This window comes from Ailuropoda melanoleuca, chromosome 4, assembly GCF_002007445.2.
Source record: "Ailuropoda melanoleuca isolate Jingjing chromosome 4, ASM200744v2, whole genome shotgun sequence".
Taxonomy (NCBI): Eukaryota; Metazoa; Chordata; class Mammalia; order Carnivora; family Ursidae; genus Ailuropoda; species Ailuropoda melanoleuca.
In genome coordinates this window covers 109,617,429-109,644,004 of record NC_048221.1, presented here as the reverse complement: position 1 = coordinate 109,644,004, position 26,576 = coordinate 109,617,429, and the positions used below count along the sequence as shown (strand labels likewise).

The window sequence follows — 26,576 nt, the reverse complement described above, 5'->3', positions numbered from 1 at the left end:
GTCCCACTGAACAGATAGGAAAGTCGAGGCCCCAGGGGGCAAAAAGTCCTCCCAAAGGTCACAAAAACAAAATCTGTTTAGCCTCATCTGACTAGTACTTCTCAAGCGTAGTTGACCCCAGGATCCCTGATCACATGACATACGCTACTGTCCCGTGGGCCACACTTGGAGAAACGCTGTCCTAGCATGTCGGCCAGCACATCTCCATTAGCATGACATCCAGCCCTGGGGAGAGGCTGAACCAGGAGGGGATCCTGCATGTTGCTGCGGGGTCCCCGAGAAGTCACTTCACTCTCCCCGGGGCTCCTCGCTGCATTGCTGGAAGACGAGATGAAATGACTCCCACGGTGTTTCTACGAACGAGTATTTCCTCCTCTCTGTTCTCTCCATACCTGCGACTCCTTCTAGTGGTAAGTAGAAACTGAGGAAACTGCCCCATGGCACGATTCTTTGTCATATGTTCATCTCTTTCTCTTTCAGTATATATGTAACTTGATAGAAATTCTAGGCTACAAAGTCAAGCTCATTAATTTGTCTTTTAGGGCAAACATTCTGCTACTCTGCCCAGCAATGGCATGTTCTTGCGGTTCAGCAATCCTGCTTTCCCTTCCGAGACTGTGATTCTCTCGTATGCATACGATGTCCTCTTAGATCTCTGAGAGGATTTATGCTACTTACTCTGTTCTTTACTTCCGCTTCTGTTGGCCTTCGGAACTCTGTTGATTTGGGTGTTGCTTCTTTATTTCACTGAGCTTACCGCTTTTCTTCGATGTGGTCGGTTTTCCTCAAACGTTGGGTGGCTCTCAGGCACCAGTGCCCGTCTGCGGGTAAAGTGTCTGGGGCTCTAAGCCCGCGGGGAGGGTGAGGCGGGGTGGGATGGCCGGTGCCTAGAGTGTGCCTGCGGCTCCTCTTTTGGGACCAGGCCCCCTGTGCTCCCTGGGCACGGCCAGTCACCCCGGGCACTGTCTGGCTTCTTAGGTCCACATGCCCAAGCTTAGCTCTGATCTGGGGTGGGCACCTGTGTGCAAAGACGAGGGGTTGGAGGCATGGGGGTGGTTCTCCCCCAGATGCTCCTACTTCCGCACCGCTTCTGCTCTCTGTGGCCACCCACCCAAGTCTGAAAGCCGTGGCATTTTCTCTGCATCTTTACGCTAAGCTTTCCCCAGTTTCCTCCTTCAGTGTGATCCCACCTGCCTTCTGTCTTTTGGGGATTCCTTACAATTTCTGGCTCACTGAAGGCACCCCTTCCTCATTCTTTTCTGGTTATCTCTTCTGTCCTTCCTGGGAGACCTGGAAGCAGATGTGTGCACTGTGATTACTTGGCCCAGTCTCCCTTACCTGACATTAGGAGAATAGCTGCAGGATCAATCCTCGTGACTGCCTCCTCTCTCAGGAGGTGAGCAAGAAGTAAGTGTGAAGGCGACACTCGCCAAGCCCTGGGGTTTGCCAGGTCCTGAGCAGCAATGCCTGCTGGATGCTACTGGGTACTGAACAAGGGACCTCGTAGAGGCCTGTACCCAGAATACAATGGGAGGGGAGAGGCCCTGCACCCCAAACCCCAAACCAGCCACCTTGGCCGCTGCATGAACCTCCCCCATATATTCATTATTTCCCTGAGATTCTTAGTGGAAGAAATCAACAAAAAGGAAACCAACCGTCAAACCTCTGTCGGGAATCCAAGGGAACCAATACAGGCCGTATGTATCTATTTAAACAATGGACTCAGTAGTTATCAGATCACCCACAGTACTGATCTCAGTCAGTACTGACCCCAGTCAGCCCTATATCTGGTCCTGGCCTCAGGAACCACTTGTGTGTCCCGTGCCCCTCGTAGGCCTGGTGTAGGGTAGCCTTTGCAGGGCTTAGGAAAATCAGTGTTTCCCTTGTGTTCTTTTTTTTTTTTTAAAGATTTTATTTATTTATTTGACAGAGATAGAGACAGCCAGCGAGAGAGGGAACACAAGCAGGGGGAGTGGGAGAGGAAGAAGCAGGCTCATAGCAGAAGAGCCTGATGTGGGGCTCGATCCCATAACGCCGGGATCACGCCCTGAGCCGAAGGCAGACACTTAACCACTGTGCCACCCAGGCGCCCCCCCTTGTGTTCTGAACCTCCCCAGGCACCCCTGTCCCAGCCTCTTCTCTCCATCTGACTGCTGAGATTCGGGCTCCCTTGATTGAATTGGCTCAGGCAAAGGGATTTATCTGCCCTTAAACCAAACCACAGGAAGAGAAAGGGACAAGAATGCCCAGAAATGTAGGCTCAGACTGTTCTCCGCCTCTCACACCCAAATGGCTTCTTCCACGTGGCTCTATTCTTGGCTACTAGAAGCTGCCAGGCCTTGGTGTCACCGTATCTCTGCTCTGGACACAGGGCCATTCACTGTCAAAGGATCTGGAAAGGGCTCTCTTTGGCCCAGATGGGGCAGATGCCTGTCCCGGCCAGCGGGTGCTCCTGCTCCAGCTGGCCCAGCAGTGTCAGGGGCCCATGTCGAGTTCAAGAAGCACGGAGAACTGGGAGCCCTCATCCCAACCAATGGTTAGAACAAGATCAAGGTCACTTTACAGAACACGGATACGTGCTTTTCTGAATAGAATAAACCATAGAAACCTTCTGCAGACATCAGGGCCAAGCTCAGAGGATGGGCATAGGAGCCAGAGACCTTTCCGGAAGTGTGTGTGTGCCTGGCTTGGCCCTAGACGACTTCTGTCCAGCCCTTTGGCTTTCAATCCTGTGTATGTGCCAATGACTCCCAACTTTCTCCAGTCCCCAAGTAGCTCATATCCCACCTGCCACCTGCCTCGTCAACACTTCTAGGATGTCCTTAGATGCCTCAAACTTAACGTGGTACAGCTGAGGGGCCCCTCTGTCCCACCACCCTCGCCCCACACCAGGCCTGCTCCTTCATTTCCCACCACAGTGAACGAGGCCCAGAGCTCCCAATGCTCAGGACAAAAACTTTGACCTCACCGTTATCTTTAACCTCCTCTCTTTCTCTTACACCATACCCTCATCTGTCAGCAAATCCTTTCAGCTCCACCTTCAAATGCCTCCAGGACGAGCCCGTTCTCACCACCTCTGTCACCTGCACCCTGCCCCAGCCTGTGTGCCTGATCACAGCAGGGAGCCCGCCACCTGCCTGGCCCCTGGGGCTTATTTTCCTTCTCGCAGCAGCAGCAGCAGCAGCAGCAGCAAAAGGGCTGGCTCAGAGCAGGAGGCAGCCCCCGGCCTCCCCACATGGCTCTGCTCAAATCCCCGGGCTTCACCCCACTCCCACCAACCCCTGAAGCAACCCGCGGTGGGCTTCACGCAGACCCTCTCCAGCTGCCCTGCCCGTGACCTCTGAGCATCTCCCGGTTCCCCAGACACATCTGGCTTTGGCCTGTGCTGTCCCTCTGCCTGAAAAGCTTTCCCTTAGGCTCTTCTCTCCCCACCTCACTTCTGTGTTCAAATGTCACACATTCCTCCCAAGCCCTTCCCTGGGTCCTCTACCCCTCTTCCCTGCTCTGTGTAATTTCTGGAGCCCTATTACTTTCAAATATATAATTTATATATCAATCTCATTTTATAGCCTATAAACTAGAGGGATTTTTATCATAGATCCCGGCTATGTCCCCAGGGCCCAGGGCAACTCCTGGCAGACAAGCTTGATAGCCTGTTCAGTGAATGCATAGCTGGGTGGCCTTGGCCTGGCCTGGGGCTGGAGGGCAGAGGAGTCCCTGATGTTTATGTGGATCCCATGTCAGCCCAGGGACCTCACAGGGACTGGGAGCCACCGCTGCTGGGCCAGGTCAGGCCACCACAGCCTGGTCTCCTTCTTGCTGCACCTGCCATGGTGTCTGTCTCATGGGGCCTGACCCTCAAGGCCATGAGGATTTCACTGGGTAGATGTTCTCCTTGGGGGGAGGGGGAGGCAACCCTTCCCTAGAACCCCTGTGTCCCCCAGACTGGCCTGGCAGAAAGGGAAGAAGAGCTGAGAGTGGTGCTATTGGTCGCCCCGTCATCCTGCCGGGGGTACAGGCCCGGGATACCACCCACTTCCCTGGACTCCCCACATACCAGCCAGGAAGCCCAGCACTGGAGATCTGGCTCCCAGAACACACTAAACATTGGTCAGGCTCTACCCCACCCCCACCCCCAGCCCAGGACAGGGGCAGTTTCTGGCCTCAAGTGTGTCTAGAGACCCATTCAGGATTGGCCTTTCCTGCCACCTCAAGCTGCCCCCAGGTCCTCATCCCTGCCCTCCCTCTTCTTCAGCCCTGCAGGGCTCCCTGGGGAGCAGCAGCCACACCTTCCCGCTCCTGCCTCCTCCGCACTCAGCCCTGCAGCTCAATTACTCCAAGGCTGACTTCCTCAGGCTGCTGCCAACAGCCGGAGGTGGGCACACCGGCACCCAGCAGGCCTGAGCCCCTCCCGGAAGTGGTCACAGGCAGGGCCTGGAGGCCTGAGTCTGCCACAGCGAAGGGGTAAGGGCCCCCCCTGGCAGGGAGGACGGGAGATGGACCAGCCGGGGGCCAAGGTCCTGAGTTGGCATTTTTGGTTTTGCGTTTGGAGACAATTAGGAGCTGAATTATTAAAGACGTGTGAGAGAAGAGGCTGTTTTTAAGAAAGCATGAGTAAGCAGGGCGCTCTCACGGCAGCACACAGGATCGAAGGCAATCAATTGCCATAATGGCTGTAAATATTTACTCGGCTTAACTGCGAATGTGCGCGCCAGCCACGCACTTAACACAGGGGGCCCTGCCCGGCGGACCTCCAGCAGGCCAACCAGGGGGCTGCGGCTCCGAGCTCCTCCCCGTGTCCCCTGTGGCGTAGGCTCACTAAGAACATGGGCCCCGGAGTCAGACGCAGCTGGGCTCCCCTGGCTCGGTCACCCTGGGCGGGTTGCTCGACCTCCCTGAACCACAGGACTCACCTGTAAAACGGGTTGCTGACACCCACCTCTGGGCACTCGAGCGCTCCCAGTGCGACTCCCAGGGGGCTGACCCTGGGCAAATGCCAGTCCTGCTGGTCCAGGACCCCTGAACAAATGCCAGGGGCCCTGGTCTTACCCTGGACTCTTACTCAGTTACCATACAGGACGAGATTAAGTCTCAGAAGTTGGGTGCTCTCGATTATAGCCGTATGAGTATGACACGTCTGGTGTGGGGCCATGCTGAGGCTCAGCCTTGAGCCAGGAGCTGGCGCATTTACAACGTACTCATCCTGGGCTGGGCATTCCCGGGTCATGTCTGTAGCTTACTTAATCCTTGCCGCAGCCCAGAGAGGAAAGTTCTATCATCACTCCTCATTTTATAGACAAGGAAACTGAGGCTCAGAGAGGTAAAGTGACTTGCCCTAGGTCACACAGCTGGTAAGTAGCAAAGCCAGGAATATAGTCCAGCCCCCTCCTACACTTTCTAGAAAACTCTGGGCTACACTGAGACCCACTCACTGCTCTTTCCTCCTCCTCCGTGGCACCCCCACCCCCAAGAGGTGGCTTGGCCCCCGACCAGCAGCCTACATGCCTGAGGACACATCTAAATACTGACAAGGGCCATGGCCAAAAGAGAACCCGGCTTCTGTTTACTCCTCTGCCAGCGGCCCCTCCGCCCTGAGATCCTGGCTCTGAGGGGGCCTGCACAGGCCAGCCTGTCCCCGGGGTCAGCGGGCTGATCTCTAAGAACCCTCTGATCTTGGACTGAGCGTGCTGCTGTAAGAACGGCACCTGGCGTCTTCCCCAACACACAGGCAGTCTCAAAGCCCACCGTGATCGTAGAGGATGCATGGATGGCGAGCGTGTGTGCACACTCACACACACGCAAGCACGCGCATACAAGTGCAACGAAGCCAGTACACTGTGGCTTCCAGCCTCCCCACAGACTCAACTCAACCTCTTCCCTTGTGCATTCAGTGCTTGGAAATGGCTCAGCTGTCTGCGGCGTACTCTACTGCCCTCCTCCAAGTGCTGGGACAGAGCCCTCAGCCTCCCTCTTTCTGGGCTTTTCATGCTTCTCAAGCTGGGACACTGAAGCTAAGATAGCCGGCGGGGAGTAGAGAAAAGAGCACTGACCTGAGAGTTCCCAGACCTATATGACCTTGGACAGCTCCCATTTCCTTCCCAGGCCTCAGTTTCCCCATTTGTGCCTTGAGAACTCAACAGGTCTAAGATGAGGGAGGGGTGGAGTCTACCATCATATTTAATTCATTTTCCCAGGCTCAGGGAAGATGGGGAGGTGGGTGACTTTAAGATCTCTGGGGGAGGGGGGGCAAGGATCAGCTCCCATCCTTCCCAAAGTTGCAAGGCTCTTGGAGCTCCAGGTTTGTCCAGCACAGGCAGGCAGCAGGTTCTGAACAGCTCAAGCCTGGTCCTAAAGCCTGACCATTCCCAGGTGTGTTTGCGGGGAGGGCTCAGCAAGGGCCCTGCAAGTGGGGGGAGGGCAGAAGGGAAGGTCTCCCAGCAACTTGTCTCTCCCTGCCTGTGCCAGGCTTAGTAGGTGCCTCATGGATGTGTGTTGGATGGATGGATGGATGGATGGATGGATGGATGGATGGATGGATGGACAGACAGATGGACAAGCTTTTCCCTAAGCCTCAGGTGATCCCAGAAGGTAGGGTTGATGGTGATACCCCCCAGCAGGATCAGTATAAGGATGGCTGAGGGCCCAGGGAGTATGCTCAGCCCATCACCGTTCCCTCCTCACCTCCACCAGCCCCTCACCTGGCCACAGCCAGTGCTCAGAAGCCTCTTTGCAACCTGTCTATATATAAGCAAAGACAATGCCCTGCCGCCAGGCACCCGCCAGGCACCCTGGGTACAAGCACAGGTGTCTCCTGGAATAGCAGGCAGGGAGCCTCGTGTCACCTCAGAGCCATTGCACTGGGATCCCTAAATGCAAGGGAGATCCTAGGATCCTGGGGTGGCCGTTAATGGTGGGTGAGTTGATCCCTAGAACAGAACTAGACGGGCAGCCTCTGGTCTTGCTGGCTCTGTATGCACAGGGAAGCTCCAGGCCTAGTGGACAGTCTGGCTCGAATCCCCAAAACCGAGAGTGGTCTTTGCCAAATGCCATTTGGTCCAGCACCTGGTACGTGCTGGCGCTGTGGTGATAGGACAGGGCAAGTCCTCTGAGGAGGTGACATTTGAAGGGGGAGAAAGACCACCCGTGCAGAGGCTCGGGGCAGAGAGGACAGCATGTGCTAACATCCTGCAGAGGAAGAGCAGGGCCCTGAATTTATTTAAGGTTCAAGGAAAACCACCGACGTGTTTTGGCAGGAGAATGACTTACTTATGTTTGCGAAGCCGCCGCCTCTGGCCGCTTGCTGAGTGGAGTGCCCCCCCCCGCCCCCGGCAGGGGCGTCTCCTGGGAGGGCTACCCTCTGGTGCTCTCTGCTGGGATGACTGGCCTACGGGCTGGGAGAAGGGGTGGGGGGAGTCTGCCCCCCCCAGGCTCCTTGCTCCCCACTTGGGGAAGCCCCTCTCTTTGGAGGGTAGGGGATGATGGCAGCCACCTGGCTGGGGACCCTCCACAGGCAATCACCCAGCTTAGACCCCAGGCTGCTCACAGCTTCCTGGCTTCTGCCAACACTTCCACTCACTGTTGTTTTCTTTTTGAAAACTTAGAGGTGGTATGAGGCTTCCTCCCTCCTGCTGGACTACTCGGGTCAATACTCCTGAACAAGGGCTTCCTTGGTTGCTCCTTTCTTCCTTCCGCTCACTCCCTCACTCATTCACCTGCTCTGGGTTGCACTATCCTGAGGACTGTGTCATCTAACACTCCCTGCTCCATTACCAGGATTCTGGTCACCGCTCAGGCCCAATCCTCAGCTTGTCCCTCCCTCGGGGAGGGACAGCTCTTGGTTACCAGAGTGGGGGCCCCAGGCCTGTGAACTATGGGAGGGCCGTACCTTGCTCTGAAGGGTGGTGGGGAGAACATCGTCCCTAGGTCCCAGCCAAGACACCTGCACTCTCCAACTTGTCCCTGGCCTCTGCCTACCACTCCCACCACCGGAGCCCCCTTTCCACCAACCAGCCTCAGTCAGGTTTTTATAGACCCCCTCATGTTTCCCTCCAAATTTGGAAGAGGGCATAAAATTTTCAGCTTTTATTTTGCAATGCAAGGGCATTAAAAAAAACAAATTAAAAAATCCTAACTCTCATTTCTCTTCAGAATTATTTCAGAAGGAAATGAAGATGTGAACCATTGAAAGGGAATACAGTTAATTTACTGACGGTCTGTTCACCACCTGTCTCTCCTCATTTCACTTGGGAAACCTGTACCAGCCTGTGGACTGGTGGTTGAGAGCCTGGTCTGTCTATCTTGGGAAGCATTCATGTTAGATCACTATAGGTGACCGCCACCCCACGTCAGGTGCAAGCCCAGGGTGTGGACATGGCCGCTGTCTGCGCCTGTCCCCTCGTCCACGCCTGAGGAGAATGGCTAAAGAAGGCCTTCCTATGTGATAACGAGGATTCACCCCACCTTCCTGAGGCCTCTGGGGGCGATCCCAGACGGAACCATTGTTACCTGAAGATGCACTGAATCCTAGCGCCTGGGGCAGTCACATCGCTGGCAGCAGGGGGGAGGGGAGGCCCACCTGTCACAGGAGCCAGGACGTGTCCCGGAAGGGAGATGGAAGCCCAGGAACGCCAGATGTCCTATGTCCTATGTCCCTATGCTCCAAAGGTGAGAGGATGTGGAGGCAGGAGGGGGAGTGGGAAGGGCTGGTGTCAGGAGAACGCAGAGCTGATGATTTCAGATTAAAATGGTCCAGTATGGCAGACGCGTTGGTTCCTGCTGCCCCCTGGTGGATTTATGGGGAAGTACCTTCCAAGAGAGATCCTTTGGCCGTGGGCCAAGGAGGGAGGAAGGCAGGAAGTGGGGATAGCCAGGCCAATCCACCAGGCTCTCCAGCCTGTGAGCGTCTGCCCAGGAGCCCCCGGTGCTCAGTCAGCAAGGAGCAGCTCCAGGCCAGCGCCAACATTTCCTCCCATCCTGTAGCATCTGGAAGCTATTCTTGATTTTCCACCCCACCATCCCAAATAACCCCAAACCCCCTCCATCCGAGAGGACAGGGACTTGGACCCCACAGCATCAGGGGCACCACACACACACCATGCTGGGAAAGAGTTCTGGCACAGGAAGGTGGTGATGGGGCCCATGGGGTCCCTGTATCTGGGCAGGGGACTACCAATCAGCTTTCTGGGGGGCTCCCCCTGCCCACCTTTCCAGTCAGTGCCCTTTCCACCAACCCCCTCTATGCATCCCCAGCCACGCTCTCCTACCCATTCTGATCTGATCATTTGCAGGCAGGCAGTGGGGGAGGCCGGGCAGGCAGAGGCGGGGACCTCAGCAGCCCATTATATCTGTCCGGAGAATCCTCCCCACTCAAGCTAAGGAAGAGCATCACAGTTGGCTTTTAATGAACCTCACTTCCTTAGCAAGGCCCTGGGGAGAGGTTTGGGAGGCTGAGTGGTGGAAGCGCACAGAGTCTTTCAAGACTTGGAGAGGGCATCCAGGGAAAAGCTAGGAAAAGGCAGGAGGGGGCAGTAGTTCTAAAGGCAGGCCTTGCCCAGGATCCAGGACCCAAAAATGTACCCCAAGCTGAAGGATCCAGGACCAAAAATGCACCCCAAGCTCCCAGGTCCCTGTGTCTGCTGAAAGAGTTGGGGGGAATCACAAGATTTATAGTTGGTCCTTGGCCTTGAAAATTTCCCTCTCCAGTTCTAGATTCCCAGGTAAGGAAACTGAGGCCCAGAAAATAGGGAATTCCAGCTGTGAGTCACACGGTAAGTCCCCATTATCTCAGCCCTGCCACTGAAACCACAGGGTAGCCCTGCCCTAGCCCTTTACAGGCTCTGGCAGGACCCTCAAAACCACTATCGTACCTGCTCAATGGATGAGGAAACAGGTTCATAGAGACCAAGTAATTCGCCCCAAGTCACACACCGACACACAGCCAGTCAATCCCGGAGCCCACCTCATGGGCGCAAAGATTTTCATGTGCATCTGACAACCTTCTTCATGACCTCGTTATTCTTATGACCCTTTTGCAGATGAAGAAACAGAGAGCTTAGAAGCCATTTGCTTCACGCGGAACTACACTGATAGTCCTAAGCCAAGAATTCAAACAAGGAGGCCATTTAGACCGGGGCGGCTCTAAGGCCCCGGTAGCCCAGACTGGCACATCCTAAACGGAGCCAGACTCGAGGCGCTTGAATCTGAGAAAACAAAACTTAAGAACAACCAATCACAGTGGCGCCTGGGTAGCGCAGTCGTTAAGCGTCTGCCTTCCGCTCAGGGCGTGATCCCGGCGATGCGGGATCGAGTCCCGCATTGGGCTCCTCCGCTGGGAGCCTGCTTCTTCCTCTCCCGCTCCCCTGCTGTGTTCCCTCGCTCCCTGGCTGTCTCTCTGCCACGTAAATAAATAAAAAATCTTAAAAAAAAAAAAAAAAGAACAACCAATCACAAATAGCCAACTAGGCTTTCCCAAATAAGACAACGGCTTAAGTTATGGTCAATCAAATCATGTCCTTGCCTTGCTTCCATATATTCTTTTACACCCCCGCCTTCCCTGGCTCCCATGGGTGGAGCGCTCCCAACCATCTTTGTTTGGCACTTTGGATTCAAATCGATGTATGCTCAAATAAGCTTGACAATTGTAGTGTGCCTCAGTTTACCTTTTAACATCTCTAGTGTCAGAGGTAGAATCCAAAGGAGACCCTGATGGGCCCTGGGAGCAGCAAGCAACGAGGCGTAGGCACCTGCTGAGCCCTTTGTGCTCGCTGCTTTCTCCCTGCGTCTGAATGAAGGTCATGGGTAAGGCCCTCGCAGATAACCAAGCTTCGCAGCTTTTGCATCATGAGCTTTCCGACTTCATTTAAGCATTTATTTTACCAGATTGGGTTCAACTTAAACATTATGAGCTCTCCCACTTCAACCAGACTGGGTCTGACTGAAACAGGACTGAGCCTAGGGTGAGGCCTCAGGTAAGTACAATTTTGTTTTAAGGGAAGGAGAGGAGAAAACAGGTTGCTTCAAGTCCAGAAAGTCTAGGACTCCTCCGTTTAGGACTCTATGCATGAAAATCATGGGCCTAGAACCAAATTTGTCTGAACAAGTAGGTTAAGCTTACCAGAGTAATCTTGAATTACGAGGGCCACAGTAGGGAATTACTTATCCATTTATGAGGTGCCCTAGAGAAAAAAGGGTCCCAAACTTCCCCAAAACAGGGGGATGCCCTCTTGATTGGTATGCAGAAGCTTCTAAGACTAAATTAATCAAAAGAGCCCCTTTGAAAGACAACATTGCCAGGAATATTTACTGTTTATCCCAACTCAAACCTGATGATAAGATATCTGAAAGGATCTTTTAAGAGGACTTCTATGGACAGAAGCTGGCGAAATTGGAGACCTACATTCAGAACCCGACAGAAACTTTTTAAAGGGCTTCTAAGCTAAAAGGGAAGGACGACAATCTGATTTGTGAAACAACATATTAAAACATTCCAAAGACAGCTCTAAATCTAGAATGTAGGACTCTTTTGAGTTCCATCTTAGTTGGAAACCTTCTCCCTGACATAAAGAAGCGAATCGAACATAACATGACTGGCTGGGTGGGTCCAACCCCTTGATATCATTCAGAATGCAATCCAATTTGTCTTACACACTGAGTCTTTACAGGAACAGAAAGGCAACTCTCAGAGCAATTCGAAGCCCTTCTATCCTTTTTACCAATCCCCACAGAGGAGGGCACAGAGCACCAGTTACCAATCCCACTTCGAGGACTCTAAACACTTCTGTCCACAGTGTCCTAGCATCTGAGTTGCCAGTGAAAACACACCAGCCAAGCATTGCATAGACCAACGCTGCACTTACCTGGAGAAGAGACAGAGCAAGAACTGCTTCCAGGGTGGACATCCGTCCCCCCGTGGCTAGCAGGTCTCTCCTGCAGGCTGACACGGGGCAGCTGACCTCTGAGCACCCCTCCCTTGCTGCAATGGACATATCTTGCCCTTCCCTGCAAAGGACAGATAGAACCCCGGCCTGTCCAGGTACCATATGGTGCACACACTTTAAGCAGAGACGGAAGAATACTCAGAAAGGTAAATAAGGAGGGATATGCCCACAAAAGGGGATAAGCCCCAACACTGGCCACCTGAGCTTTTTACCTCTTGGTAAGGAAGTGTTCCAGGCCTGAGGCCCTCTCGTAGGGGGTGGAGTGGTGGTCCAAGGCCGTGGGGCATGAGACTGCCTTTCCCGACAGTTTCCCAGTAAATTAAAATACTGAGCATTCAATACAGAACCTAGGTTTATCTACCTTGGCTTCTTTTTTTTTTTTAAGATTTTATTTATTTATTTGACACAGAAAGAGAGAGAGCACAAGCAGGGGGAGCAGTGGATGGAGGGAGGGAGCAGGGAACTCCCTGAGCAGGTGGCCTGATGCGGAGCTCAATCCCAGGATCCAGGACCCAAGACAGATGCTTAACAGACTGAGACACCCAGGTGCCCCTCCTTTGGCTTCTTCATCAGACCAACTAAAGAGACTTCTGTCACTAGACATGTTTTGTGCCATGTGGAAAAACTTACTATGAGGAAGAGTATGCTCCTAGAAATTTTGAAGTGTATTAATAAGTTTGCCAATGGATAGAACGCTGGTGTAACAGTCCACAACAGTCACTCCTTAGTTTCACTAGAAATCAGGGTTCCCAAGAGTTAAAAAGTCTAACTGATAGATGTAATCAAAACTACTAGAAATAATGAGAGAGACAACTCTGCACACGAGGAAAGCAGGATGTATTTTTGGTTAAAAAAAAAGACATAAAATATGGAAATGCATCTTTGTTAAGGGAAAATAGAGTTAGTTTGCCCTACAGGAGAGTAACTGGTTGTTTCAGAACGAGAAGGAGAATAAAGGACAAAAACAAAATGGCATCTGGAAAGTGGGAGGAGAGAGAGGAAAATCTCATGTGGTCAGGCCGGCTGACACTGAATGGATTTATCAGAAGGGTTTTAAAAATAAGTTTTAATATCAATAGTATTCCCAGGCAAAATTAAAATGTAATTCTCTTTCACTTGTGAAAAGAACAAAGTATTCCTGGACGACTGGCCTGCTCTTGATAAGAGATTATGAAAGGTTTTCCTTCCCTTTGGGATAATCTACCTGGAAAGCGAAGATTGTGTTTTACCAAAGTAATTTCTTGGGCTTCATGTTTTTTTTTATCAGGTCTTTGATTAATTGGGAGAAGGGAGACTTTTCTATTAAAAGAGTTAAGGGTTTTTTTGGTGTGTGTTTGTTTTACAAAACCTTGTTTGCCAGAGAAGTCTTTATCCCTTTGGTTGACTAGATTACCAAGAGCCTATGTAATCAACTGTCCAAACCTTTTGATATTTTGTATAAACTTCTCATAATCAAACTCTGAATGAAGTCTTTTTGGCCTTAAACTACCTTGGAATCCTCCTGGGGACTCTGGACATCTCAGCAGATTAGTTCTCTCTCCTTAAAAAAGCCATAAAACTCGCTAAGGCTTATTTGATACATTCAATTACATGGAAAGAATTGCCAACTAAGAAGTGATGTTAAACCTTCTCTAAGTTCTATTTGCGTGGATACGTGTTATTGATGATAAGTGTTCCAGAAATTATATGAAATTCCTAGAGATCTCATGTGTCCCGGTATCGTGTCATCAATCGCAATTCTAGTTATTATCTTAAGATGTATGTCACCGAAATAACGAAAACCCCTCGTTAACTGCATTATAATGAACTCTCATCAGATTTTTAACTGTGGCCACTTTTAAGTTTTTTGATATTTATACACCGTTATTGTTTTACTCCACTGCTTTTGCAGAAGGGCTTCCTCTTCAAAGAGATTCAGGGAAAGGATTCTGACAGGGACAGATTTCTGGTAACTTGAAGATCATACCACTAAACTCTATGAGAACTCTGAGGATCAAGAATTCATGACGTGAGGGGCGCCTGGGTAGCTCAGGCATTGAGCATCCAGACTCTTGGTTTTGGCTCAGGTCATGATTTCAGGGTCGTGGGATCAAGCCCCCAGTCGGCCTCCCTGCTCAGTGGGGGGGTCTGCTTGAGATTCTTTCCCTCTGCCCCTCCCCCTGCTTTCTCTCTCTTTAAAATAAATAAATCAAATCTCTAAAGAAAAATTAATGACATGGGACTGAATGGATTGATGAGGGTAATTATAAGTTTTATTACTTTGTTTGAAGCACGGCTGGTTCTTCAATGCTTTGTTTTCTGGATTAAAAAAATGCTTCGGGGCGCCTGGGTGGCACAGCAGTTAAGCGTCTGCCTTCAGCTCAGGGCGTGATCCTGGCGTTGTGGGATCGAGCCCCACATCAGGCTCTTCCGCTATGAGCCTGCTTCTTCCTCTCCCACTCCCCCTGCTTGTGTTCCCTCTCTCGCTGGCTGTCTCTGTCTCTGTCGAATAAATAAATAAAATTTAAAAAAATAAATAAAAATAAATAAATACATAAATGCTTCTTTTCCTTTTTTTAAAAAGTTATCTATAACACAGCAATTTGGCAAAGTATTCTTTTGTAAACAAAAATAGAATATATATATTATTATAGATGATATACAATAATAATATAATAATATGTTGTTGTTATTATTATTATCTTTTTTTTCTCTCTGCCTGATTCCTCCAGGATCCAGAAACTCTTATTGGCTATTCTTATTTTTCACGACAATGCGGGTTTCTGCATAAGTTCAGTAAGCATCTGCCCTCCTTGTAACACGGCACAACTGGGCAAGCCCTTGGCTTGGCTTCTTAGACTAACGAGGCTTTAAAAAAATCTTATAAACCAAGAATGACTTTATGCATCCAATAAAGTCCCTTAGATATCACCAAGCTTTAACTGGAAAATTATATTTAAGGATATACATGAAATCACTATTCTTGCCATTCTTATATAAATAATCAGGCCAAGTTTAACGAGACAACTTAACTTTGCAAACAAATTCGTCATAATATCTTTGCTAAAAATTGGGGTGATTGTAGAGAGAAAAATTATGTTTCTGCAAATTTAGTTTCTGTAAAATCATAGTTTCTGTAGAAAGTTATCACATACCCTTGTGAATATCAGATTCCAGTCCCATTCGTTGTCTTTGAAGTTTCTTATCTACCTGTAAACTGACTTGGATCCTAAATTCTTCCAGTTTTTCTCCGATATGTGGCCATGGCTTTCCAAACGAATGTTTCTAATTTTCTTTCTCTGAGTTGGACTCATTAAGAACAAAACCTTTCCTTTCCCAAAGCCCTGCCAATTAATGCTAGACAACTAGATATAAACTTTAGAGAAATCACCACAACGGCTCATGTGTGGATAAGCTTTGTGCCTGTTACTCAGAAAGTTCTCCTAACACAGATCACACCACCAGAGACATCCAAACTATAAAAGATGCTTTGAGGCCTACATCTAGGAGCCCAACACCTAGAAATCTTCTTGACTGGCTTCCCTCTGGGCTCAGAAACTGGTTTATAGTCTTCTCTAACCATTAACCTTTGTTTTTCTTCTGCTTCCATAGAAATGCTTTTTATTAAATACCTGATTGCTTGCACATCTAGGCCTAGGTTTGGGAACCCCCCTGGGCACCGCCTCCTGAAACAGAACACCACCGTTTAACTGAACTGACCTATTCTCTGGACTACGGGATGCATTCAGTGGGACAGCACTATCTACCAGCTCAAATCCTAGACTGTGAAACTTCTTGGAGGGATTTCAAAGGCAGGGAATAAAGGGCAGCAAAATAGACCACCCCAAAATATGCCTCTTGGGCATAGCCATTATTTTAAGCTGATAAAGGGGTTTTAGATGATAGAATTGCTTTGGATTACTTGTTGCCTGAGCAAGGAGGAGTCTGTACCATAGCAATTACCTCCTGCTATACCTGGATCAACGCCTCCATCTAGTAGAAATTAACATACAAGAAATGAACAAACAAGCCGCTTGGCTGAAACAGGTTGATGCCTCTGCAGACACATTCTCTGATTTACTGGATACCAACTGGTTTGGTTCGGGGGTGCCCTGGTGAAGGAGCACATTTCAATCTCTTGTCATCACTATTTCCCTGAGAGTTATCACTGTGATTTCCCTGGGGCACTGTGTTCTCTCCAGGGTCTGAAATACATGCTCACAGCCATCAGAAGCACATCAGATGGTCTCACTATGCTCGGAGAAACAGAAACAAGATGAACAATGTGGTGAACAGCAAAAGTGATTCTTCCATGGCCTGACATCATAGTCTGTGTTTCATGACAGGATCAGAACTGAAGCCTGAGGGTGACTGAGAGGGCAGTAATACCAAATTGTCAGTTAATCCCTCAGGTATGAAAGGATGACCAAATGCGGGGAATTGTTAAAGAGATGAAACAAGGAGGCTGCTGGGCTGTGGAGGCTCTAAAGCCTCGGATCTATGCAATCGAACTCAAACCCCAGGGAATTTAAGAACAACCGATCCTGAACAGCCAACTGAGCTTTCCCAAATAAGGCAACTCCCTCAGCCACGACCCATGGAATATTTCCTTGCTTTACTTCGGCACCTTCCTTATAAAACCCTTCCCTAGCTCCTGTGTGTGGAGTAGTCCTCCACACCTTCTGGTGGGCTGCCCTGTTTGATGTGTGCTCAAATAAACTCTTGACATTTTTGACGTGCCTCAGTTTACCTTTTACCAGCTATGAGTGCCAGAGATGGTATTCTATTTAAAAACTATGGGAATAAGGCGCAGAGAGCATTGCAGGGCCTCTCAGTCCTGCTAGGGCATCGTCCAACGCCTGCCCAGAGCCCTGGACTCTGCAGGGGAGAAGTGAGCGCACAAGTGATGAGGTCCCAGACATTTTACAAGCCTATAAAACTGATAAGAGGCGATGATTTCCTCTTCTCTCTGGCAGAGAAGATAACCCCGTGGGTGGCTGTCTCACTGCCCTGGATCTTTCTTAGTTTCAGTCTAACTGAGAGGTCATATCTCAGTGTCCCTTTTATTTTCACCCTCTCTAAAAATCCCTGTTTCTTTCTCTTTTGAATCCGCTTTGTCATTCTGCTGCTTTCCTTATTAAGTACTTCAATAGAACCTTGACACACACTGTCTATTTGTGGGAGAACGATATTTTTAACACAGAGAGAATGATGCTTTGACAATGCAAGCCAGCTGTGCCCAGCTTTGTCTGGAACCTCGAGGCTTCGCGGCCTCGATCTGCAGAGCAAGCCCTCTTTCCTGGCTCCTGGCCCTTCCCCGCCTCTGCCCCATGCCTTGTCCTTGGGAGCCCTGGGGCCTGGGCACCTGCTGCAGGGTAGGGCGAGGGGCTCAGAAGATAGGGCTGTCCCCCATCTTGATGTGGACTCCATGTCTCATATCCAGGTGTTAAATGTGGCTTTCCTTGTTGAGTTTGGGCAGAGACCCCAACAGCCAAGACCAGCTCTGCAGGTCATACTAAGGGCCTAGGAAACCGGCCCTGTGACTCACCCTTCCTCACCCCACCAGGGGCCAGAGAAGGAAAAGTTTGATGAGGCAGAGAAAGAGAACATCTTTGGAAAGGTTGGTTGGCATGCCAGGTATCTTCCCTCCTCCTACACCGAGGGGCTTTAGTCCTCTGTCCAATTGTGGGGCTTCTGGGAAGCCTGTTGGGGTCTGGTCATGTGTCTGGGGCCAGGGGGGGTCTGACCCACACCGGGAGGAGGTCAGGTGATGGCCATGGCTACAATGGCCAAAGGGAGCCAGGGTGAGGGGAGGGAATCGTACACCCACCGAGTGATGGTCCTGGAAGCAGAGGGTGAATTTCCCCAGAGCTCCCTCGGACCCTGTGGAAGAGAGCTGGGGAATCCATCTTCAATGTTCCTCCTCGTGCTGCCTGGAGAGGGGGAGTCGCAACAGTTGGGAGATGAGGCCTAGGGGCATCACGAGCAAAGGAAGGGAGCTGGCGTTGGCCTGGCCCCGGAACCAGGTGGGAAACAAGGCGAAGTAGTGGAGATGCCCGGGAGCCTGCCCACACTCCGCCGTCCTGCTCCAGCCTCTGGCCCGAGACGAGTCAGCAGGAGGGAGACCCCAAAGTGAATAAGGGTCTGGAGCTCTGATCTGGGCCAGGCAGGATTCCCTGAGGACGCACGAACACTGGGAAGAGGCCCACGGGACCTGCACAGAATCTCCCCCATGGACAGGGAAGGGCAATCCCGCAGGACAGACGGAAAGGGTCAGAGGTGACAAGAGAATCGCGCCTCCTCGGGCTTGTTCCATACGTTGTGTTCTAGCAGCTTCTCAGCACTCACACCAGCCTGCTCTTGGCCTCCTTGCTCCCTGCTCCCAGACAGCTCCCCTGCACCCCCGCTTACTGTGAATACCAGAACCAGCATCCAGAGCTGGAAGGAGCTCAGAAGTAGGCCAGCAAGCTCATCTTTGTGCTTTCTTTTCTTTTTTTTTTTTTTTTTTGTCTTTGTTTTTTTGTCAGATGAGGAACCTGAAGCCTAGGGAGGCAGATTGCACCCTTAGGTGACACAGACCTGCAGCCTCCTTCCTCCTTGCAAGACAGACTGAGACAGAGAGCTACACAGAGGGAGTGAGAAAAAGCCCCCATGAGTCTGCAAGCCGATTGAGCACATAGAAAGGTTTGAAAAAGGTGCATGAAATTACTGGGCAATAAAGACTCCCATTCACGGAAACTCAGTAAGCAAGGGGTCTTGCTGACTCTCCTAGGTGCCCCGGCACCATGACACACATCCATCCCCGAGGACAGATGAAGAGCCCGGCCCAGGAGGAGAGGGCGGGAGAGCTGCCCAGGATCACCGGCCCGCAGGAGCAAGCAGGACCAACTAGTAGAAGCAGCTAGTGGGGTCATGGCCAGAGACTTGGAAACTCCATACACATCCCTCTGCCACTAGGCCTGACCCCCAGGGGGCTCCCCTCCCAGAGGAGTGGCCCACCGTCTGCAAAGTTCCATCCTCCCCCACAACGACTGCCTCTGCCTCGGGTGGGGAAGGTCCGCAACTGGGAGGCAGGGCTAAGGGGCATCAGGAGCAGAAACAGAACTTCCATTGCTTTTGAAAAGCTGGCTTGTGACCCTGGGCTCCCACTGCCTGCAGCGACATTAGCCTGAGTCCCCCCTTAACGGGCCCTGAGGTTGACATCCCTGCTTTAGATTCAGACCTCTGCCGGATCTCCCTGTGCAAACCTTCATTAGATTGGAATCCTGTCTTCTTATGACTAGAAATCTATTATTGCTTTTGAGTATTTGAAACCATTATTATTTGACCGATTTTGAGATGATTGATATGATTGCTTATATGCTCGGTTTTGTGTTTTTATTCTTCTTAAAATATTATTCATGAATTTGACAAGGATTTCACGCAGCAGGCTTTGCGTCAGGCACTCCGGTCAGGGCAGGGGATCAGAGCAGGGGACAACGTCCCCGCCCCCTAGAGAGGGGACAAAAGGCCAGGCTTTTCAACCCAGCCCCGCTCAGTGTGGGCACATTGTCTCTCAGGGTCTGTGAGCATCTTTGGGCAGCAGAAGTATTTTTTATCTTTGGCTAAAAAGCCAATATATCACATGTCTTCACTGACTCATGTCTATGTGTTGGGGATTTCATTGGCTAGCTCTTTAGAGAATCATGTGATTACTTTAGCCAAATTCCCTTCATATCCCTCTAATAACAGGAGAAGACAAAAGGACCCCGAAGCCCCGAGCTGGTGAGGGTCTCTCCTTTCAGCATCTGGAGCTCCTGACACCACCCTTCCCAGCTCATCTTGCCAAGAAAACACTGGGGCCCCCACACATGCTTGCCCCTCCCCCTGTGCCTGCCTCCTGGGCCCCAGGGCTGGCCGAAGCTGGCTCTTGGTGCTGCCCGGCCCTGGGGCCCTGGAGCGCCCACTGTGCTGAGGGGTAGAGGAGGCAGAGCGGAAGTGGGCCCTGGCCTGCTGTGCTGTCACTCCCACATGGGGCTCCTCCCCAGGCCTGAGCCTGATGCCCCGTTGTATCCCTGCCTGAATTTCCAGGTTGGTTGGTTTTATAGATGTAAAAAGAGGGCTGTCACCGATCCGGCACTTTCTTTCATCCTCACTGCTGAAGTCACACATCCCTTTGGTGGAGCAGGAGGGGGCTCTGGGGAGGCGAGGAAAGAGAGGTGAGGCCAGGGCAGGGAGGTCAGTGTGTGCAAAGCAGGTGGGCGGGCCCGGAGCCTCCTGCTGCCTGCCAGCCCAGGCTGAGCTCGAGTCTGTGCGCCTGGAGAAGGAAGCCCCCTCGCACCTCCTTTTCCTCCCCAGGCCCAAGAGTACGGGAGCCCTGGCTTGGCCCTCACTGCCTGCGGGCCTGGGGCAGGGCTCTGAGTCAGGGGGTTCCTTCCAGTTCTGCCCTTGGGGCCATCGTCCCCTCTGATTGTCCTTGCCCCTTTCCAGGCAGGCATGGCAGTCCTGAGTCCCAGACCCGCTTCCTTCTGCTCCCTTGGCAGGTCCCGTCAAAGCAGCCCTTACCTCGAGCCAGGTTCCCAGAGATGAAGCGGAAGAAGAAGCTGATGATGTCTCCCAGGTGCTTCTTGCAGCCATGGTGGCACTCCTGAAGCCTCACAGCAGGACCCCGGGCTGCGCCTGGGGTCTCACCGCGCCTCGCCACCCCTGGGCCTGGCCCCATCCTGGGGGTCCCAGCTCCCGCCCTCAGCTCAGCCTGACCAACCACAGTGCAGGCCACCCCCACTGCTCCGTTCTTCCTCTGCCTGCCTCTCCCCAACCTGACACTCAGAGCCTTCCTTCTGGAATTCTCTCTCTCTCCCCACTCTGATCTATCTCTCTTCTTGGTCTCAACCTGAACCTTAAGGTCTCAGCCTCTCTGGTCTGTGCTTCTCTCCTCTGTCCTTTGTCCTCTGTCTCTGCTTCCTGCTCTCTCAGCCTTCCCCAGGACCACCTGCCACTTAGCCCTCAGCCCAGAGCGCCCAGGGGCTGGCCAGCACTCTGCCAGCCCCACTGCCAGGGTGGACCTCCTCAAGCAGCCCCTATTCCTACCCTCAGGCCGGCCCCTTCACCTTGTGCCTGGCTCTGGCTCCCCAGGACCCCAGCGCTCACTCTTCCAGGAGGCAGAAGGGCTCCTGCAGCTTCCTGGGCTGGGAAGGGGTGGGGGTGGGGGTGGGCATTGCTCCTGAGCTCCCAGCACCAATGGAAGAGGTGCCACTGGTGTGATATTCGGGTGAGAGTGTGATCTCACTGCAGGGGGCCTCACCCATGACCCAGGGCTTCTCCACAGCCAGAAAGGGAGCGGCCTGTTCCCACCGAGGCTTCTCCCTGGGAAGCTCAGGGCCCAGGGTTCCTGGGCGGAGCTGGGGGATGGGTAGGGCCCTGACCTTCGGCTCTTTCTTGACCTCTGCCTCTGCTCACTGACACCAAACGACAGAAGCTGTTGGTGTCTCTATAGAGTAGAGAATGGGGAGATGAAAAGGAGTACCTCTGATGAGGAGGGTAGAGGAAAGCAAATGCATGATTGGAGCAGAAACTGCTGGCTATCCCCCCGCACCCACATTTGCTGGGCCTAGCATGTGCCAGGTGTTTTGCTAGGTCCTTCCGGCCACCAGTGCATTCTGTCATCAAAACAACCTCACAAGGTACGTGTGGCCGAGGATACCACGTCAGTATTGACTCTCCTGTGCCTTTTCACCTACAGAATTCAGATTCTGTCTGCAGTCAATGTAGCTCAGTTCTGGCCAATGAAATATAGGCAGAAATCTCCCAGAGATTTCCATGAGAGTGTTGGCTTTCCTGATGTAGGCACTACCATTTCCTCCTTCCACCCAGGTTCTCCTTCCCCTTGCCTGGAATGAAGCCATGATGGCTGGAGCCAAAGCAACTACCTCGGGGCTGTGAGGAAAAGGGCAACCTCTCCCCCACAAAAACAAACAAACAAAGAAACCCCAAAAAACAAAAAACAAAACCCCAAAGACCTTGATTCTGACCTCCCCAAGCTGCTAGACTAGTGCCAGCCACTGCTTAGCCCAGATTTCTCATATCTCTGTCTAAATTAAGCCGCTGTTATTTGGGGTTTCTGTCATATGCAAGTGCAGCCAAGTCAAAATATTCCCTCTGAAATGAAAGACAAACTGTGGCACCTTGCACTCCCAGCCTGTAAAAGGAAATAAGCGTTGGCCAGGCCTTCCTGTGCGCCACTGCGAAGTGCGCTGCTCGAGACTGCTTGCTTTGCAGAGGGCGGGCAAAGGCTGTGCAGCACATCGGGCGGCAGACCAGCAGCTCTGCCCCTTGGGCCTCGTGACCGCGCCCATTCAAGAGCACACGTTGTGTTTCAGGCAAGGTAGCATGACTTGCAGGCCAATGGCAGTTCCCCAGGAGGAACATTCCATGGTCTCCCTGGGTTTTGGGTAAAGGCATGCTTCCTTTGGCAAAGATCTTTTCTTTTGACATGGAGCTAGCGCTCGCTAGTGGGCTCTCATGGAGATGGAATGCCTGTGGGACACCAGGTGGCCGTGGACCTCTGCCGCCCATCAGGCACTGAGTATCAACCTCTCCCCCGGCTCTAAAGGCCCGTACGTGCGTGTGCAGCACTCCATCATCACGTGCACGTGCTATGTCTGAGTGCAGGGCTAGAGGGTCTGGAGGGCTCAGGTAAGTGTGTAGCAAGTGACTCAGGCCCCCATGGAAACCGCTGCACTGCCAACTTCCTCTCAACCCATACCTGTGACCCCGTGGGGAGCTCCTAAGGCCACCTGAGAGGAAAAGCATTCCTATGTAATTTATAGACAGAGCGGCAAGAAAGGCTGGCACCTACCTACTCTAGGGTGACATGGTGATCCACTCAGCAGGGAAGGATGATGGAGAAAGGACGTCTTCCTGGTGGGCAGAGTGTTGACTACATCTGCTCGCCCACATTTCCCGGAAGATGAGATGGCCTGGGGTACGGCTCTTCACTCACTCATGGATGATTGCGAACCATTTGTTTAGGGGTCAGAGAGGTGGAGGAAAGGAGGCAGGAGGAGTGGCGACTGTTGTCCAAAGGGCCGCAGGCCTGAGAAAGAGCTCAGTAGTCAGGGAGACAAGACGGCCTGCCAGCCTGTACTCCTTGCTGCCTGGCACTGCTCACCAGCAAAGGGCCATGTGGTCTAAGATGACTTATGGGTTCAATAAGAGAACTTCTCCTCCCCAGGCCGATGTGGCTACAGCTGTTGGGTGACAAGCCAGCTACCGGTTGGCAGGTCAGCTCCACTGTACCCCTTCACCCTGGCAGAGACCGCCACTTATCTTCTGTGGAACTGACCCTCATTCCGCAAATGGACCTTCCTCCCTGCCTGCCCTGCTTCCGCCAACACCATCACCCATCCCAGCGTCCCACACACCATTGCTAAGCCCAAGGGACTCCTCTGACAACATTGCTACGGCCAGAGGAGTCCCTCTGACAACAAAGAAGTGTGGCCAAGGGCCAGTGCTTGCAAGACCTGCTGACCTTATCCTGTTCCCCACGCCCAGCAGCAGCTGGCCTTATCGAAGAGTGGCAGACCCCACTGCAGGCCTGGCCCCACCACCAGCCTCGAGATGGTTCAGACGCTGCCCCGTCAGATGCTGGATGTGCCACCGGACATGCTGCTTCCCTGACAGAGTAACGGGTCCAGACACCTAGGGATGTGGTGACAGTGGGCCCTCACAGCAGCCCTCAACAACCCCCTCACTGCTGACAGAGTAACGGGTCCAGACACCTAGGGATGTGGTGACAGTGGGCCCTCACAGCAGCCCTCAACAACCCGGTCCTCACCGCATTTTTGCTTCTCATCTCCAACACTCTGGGCTCCGGATTAGAGGCTTTGGATCCCAAATCAAGGATGCTTCCTAAAAGGAAACACCAGGGGACTGCGGGGCTGGAGGCTGAGGCTGCCACCTGGATATTTTGGGCTCCTCACGCCACTGAGACCAACTGACGTGTGGGTGTTGGGTGGGTGGAATGATCCTGATTATCCAGGAAAGAAGGTGTGGCAGCTGCATAAGGTGGGGAAGGGGAGCACTAGGTCCCAAATCTAGTGACTTCCGCAGGGAATTTATTAATATTGCTGAATACAGTGATAAATGTTAGCGGGGTGCTACAGGTGGGATCCCTGGATCACTTCCCCAAGGACTCTTCACTGAGGCCTCTGTGGTGGTTTACAGGCAGTTACAACTTTCCTACCACATCTCTGTGGAAAAGTAGTCTATTTCCCTTCCTCTCAAATCTGTGCTGAGCCTGTGGCTTGTTGTGACCAATGACGTTCAGTGGAAATGATGCTCTGAGTTCCAGAGCCTAGGCCTCACGAGCCCTTTGGCCTTTTCTTACTGGAACACCCCTCTTGGAAGCCAGCCCTCCCGTACGGGGGAGTAGAAGAACCATCCAGGGGAGGCCTACCTAAATGCCTCACCCCCGGACATGAGGGAAAACAAAATGGTGGTATTTGGGGGTATTTCGTTAGGTGACAAAAGGTAACTGAAACATCCCTCTCTCAACCTCAGGGGTTGAACTCCACACCAGAGAAATCCTCTTCACCCATCATCTTCCCCCCAACCCCTCCAGCCATTCAGCTTTCTCTATTTTTGATGAGGGTGAAAGCTTCAAGAGCCATGTAGCTCGTTTTCAGATAAATCCTTGAAAAATTTGCATCTAATCTGGCATCTCAATTTGAAACACAATGTTGCACATATCTCAGGGCTTCAAACACATTAAAATTCTGTCTATTTATATATCCTTACGGTTTATAGACAAGTTAATTTACCTTTTTGTCCTCGTACTTTCTACTACCACTTTTTATCAGGGTGCTCGTGGTGGTGGCGGCTTTAGGATTTTACACAGGCTTGACAGAACCCCAGGAGATGAATGCAGTGCTGGATGAAGATGTGGGTCTCCATCTTAGGGGAGGGGGCAGGGGTGTGTCTGTGTGTGAGGGAGGGTTGCCCGTGCCACGTAAGAGCGTGTGGTGGCCGCTCCAGCCTTCCCACCAGGACAGCTAGGGATGTGGGGCATTTCCTGGAGGGCCGGGCGGGGCCCAAGCTTCCTTCTCTCGTCCTCCAGAATGTCTGTGAACTTCCCAACAGTCTAGACTAAATGCCTCTCTGGTTAAGCCAGCCAGCCTGGATTCGGTGGTCTGCTGCCAAGACCCCAGGTTATTCTGGGACCAGTATTAAGACTCCAGTTTTATAGCTGAAGGAACCCCGTCCTACTGCCCTCCTGGGGAGCCAGACTGGAGAAGCCGTTCTGTCCGGTTGGTAGCTTAGCCATGCTCCTGGAGACTGACAGGAAGGACCAATAGATGCTGGGGAGACACACAGAGCAGGTCAGAGTCCCAGCCTCTGGGTCACGGAGGCCGGGCTCCCCAGTGTTGGTGAGGGGCGCACTCTTCCGCCGAGGATGGATGCTCCTCCTGGGTGGGGTGGGGGTTATATCGCCTGCCCTGTGCTCCCCTGTGCTCCCCAGCGCCCCGGCCCATCTCAGAGGCCCTCAGAGGCCGCTGCTGCAGGCCGGCTCTCGGCTGCACGTGGGGGCCTTTACAGCCCCAAAGGGCCCGCCAGGCACAGCAGCCGTGGTCCAGCCGCGCCCTCTCGAATCCCAGCCCCGGCTCGACAAGGCCGCCTAAGCCTCGGGGACATTCCTGTGCTTTACTGGGCCTTGGCTTCTTCCCCCAAGCCGGCCCAGAAATTGGTCTCTCTGACCTGCTTCCTGTGAATGGAAGAACCCCTGATGACAAGGGTGTGGTGTCTCGGCCTCGCGCCCACCTCCCACAGGCCCGGCCTCCCGAGCTCGGGGACTGAGCGACACTGAGTACACTGATTGTTCTCTGCCCCCACGGCTCTGGGCTATGACAAGTCTCCAGCATAGGTTCCTGACCTCCAGGAACCCACCCTGAGCTAAAGGGGGGATATATGGGCACCTCGGGGCCCCTCTCCTTGTGACCTTGACCACAGCAAGTCTGCCCCCCAGCTTGCTGTCCTCCATGCCCTCCCACACAAGGGGGGACAAAAGCCTCAGCCAGGAGGTGGCACATCACCCTCCAGCCCCACCCTGAAGCAGCTGAAAGTCACCTACAAGTTGGAAGTTGGCGACAGGGCCCAGCAGGAGAGAAGCCTGGGGGTGGGGTGGGGGTGCTGGACCAACAGGATCAGGGAGGGTGAGACAGAGAGGGACACTAAGGTCTTGTGTTGCTGCCAAGAAAAGCCTGGAGGGGGTGCCTGCTTGGCTCAGTCAGTATAACATGAGACTCTTGATCTCAGGTCATGAGTTCAAGCCCCACACTGGGTGCCGAGCCTCCTTAAAAAAAAGAAAAGGAAGCCTGAGGGGCAGACCAGTGGGGTATTGGAGCCTCAGGCAGCACCAGCTCTGTCCGTGGCAGCAGACGGGAGCCCGTCATGCACGCCGCAGGCCGCAGCCCAGTGCCACAGCGCCAGGGCTCACCTCTGCTCTTGGTGTCTACCCTGATAGCAACCGGAGTTGTTTGTACCCTACTGTGGGGTAAACGGCGCTGTCAGGATGCCAGCTTCCCAGTGAGCCGTTTGTGTGACCTTTCAGTGCCTTCACGTTCCCGCCACGTGCACAATCCGTTCCCCCATCATTACCCCGAGGAGTTGGGGAGGGTGCGTGGA

General features: G+C 52.6%; 1 protein-coding gene across 1 annotated transcript; it reads right to left on the bottom strand.

The window, feature by feature from the left end:
• Positions 1-14,480: 14,480 nt before the first annotated feature.
• LOC117802020 lies at positions 14,481-26,568 on the bottom strand. The gene is made up of 2 exons (XM_034659566.1): positions 23,675-26,568; positions 14,481-23,594 (listed from the first exon to the last, which is right to left on the bottom strand). Exon 2 carries the CDS (start codon positions 20,529-20,531, stop codon positions 19,599-19,601), a length of 933 nt encoding a protein of 310 aa, XP_034515457.1. The 5' UTR covers positions 20,532-23,594; positions 23,675-26,568; the 3' UTR covers positions 14,481-19,598.
• Positions 26,569-26,576: the final 8 nt, after the last annotated feature.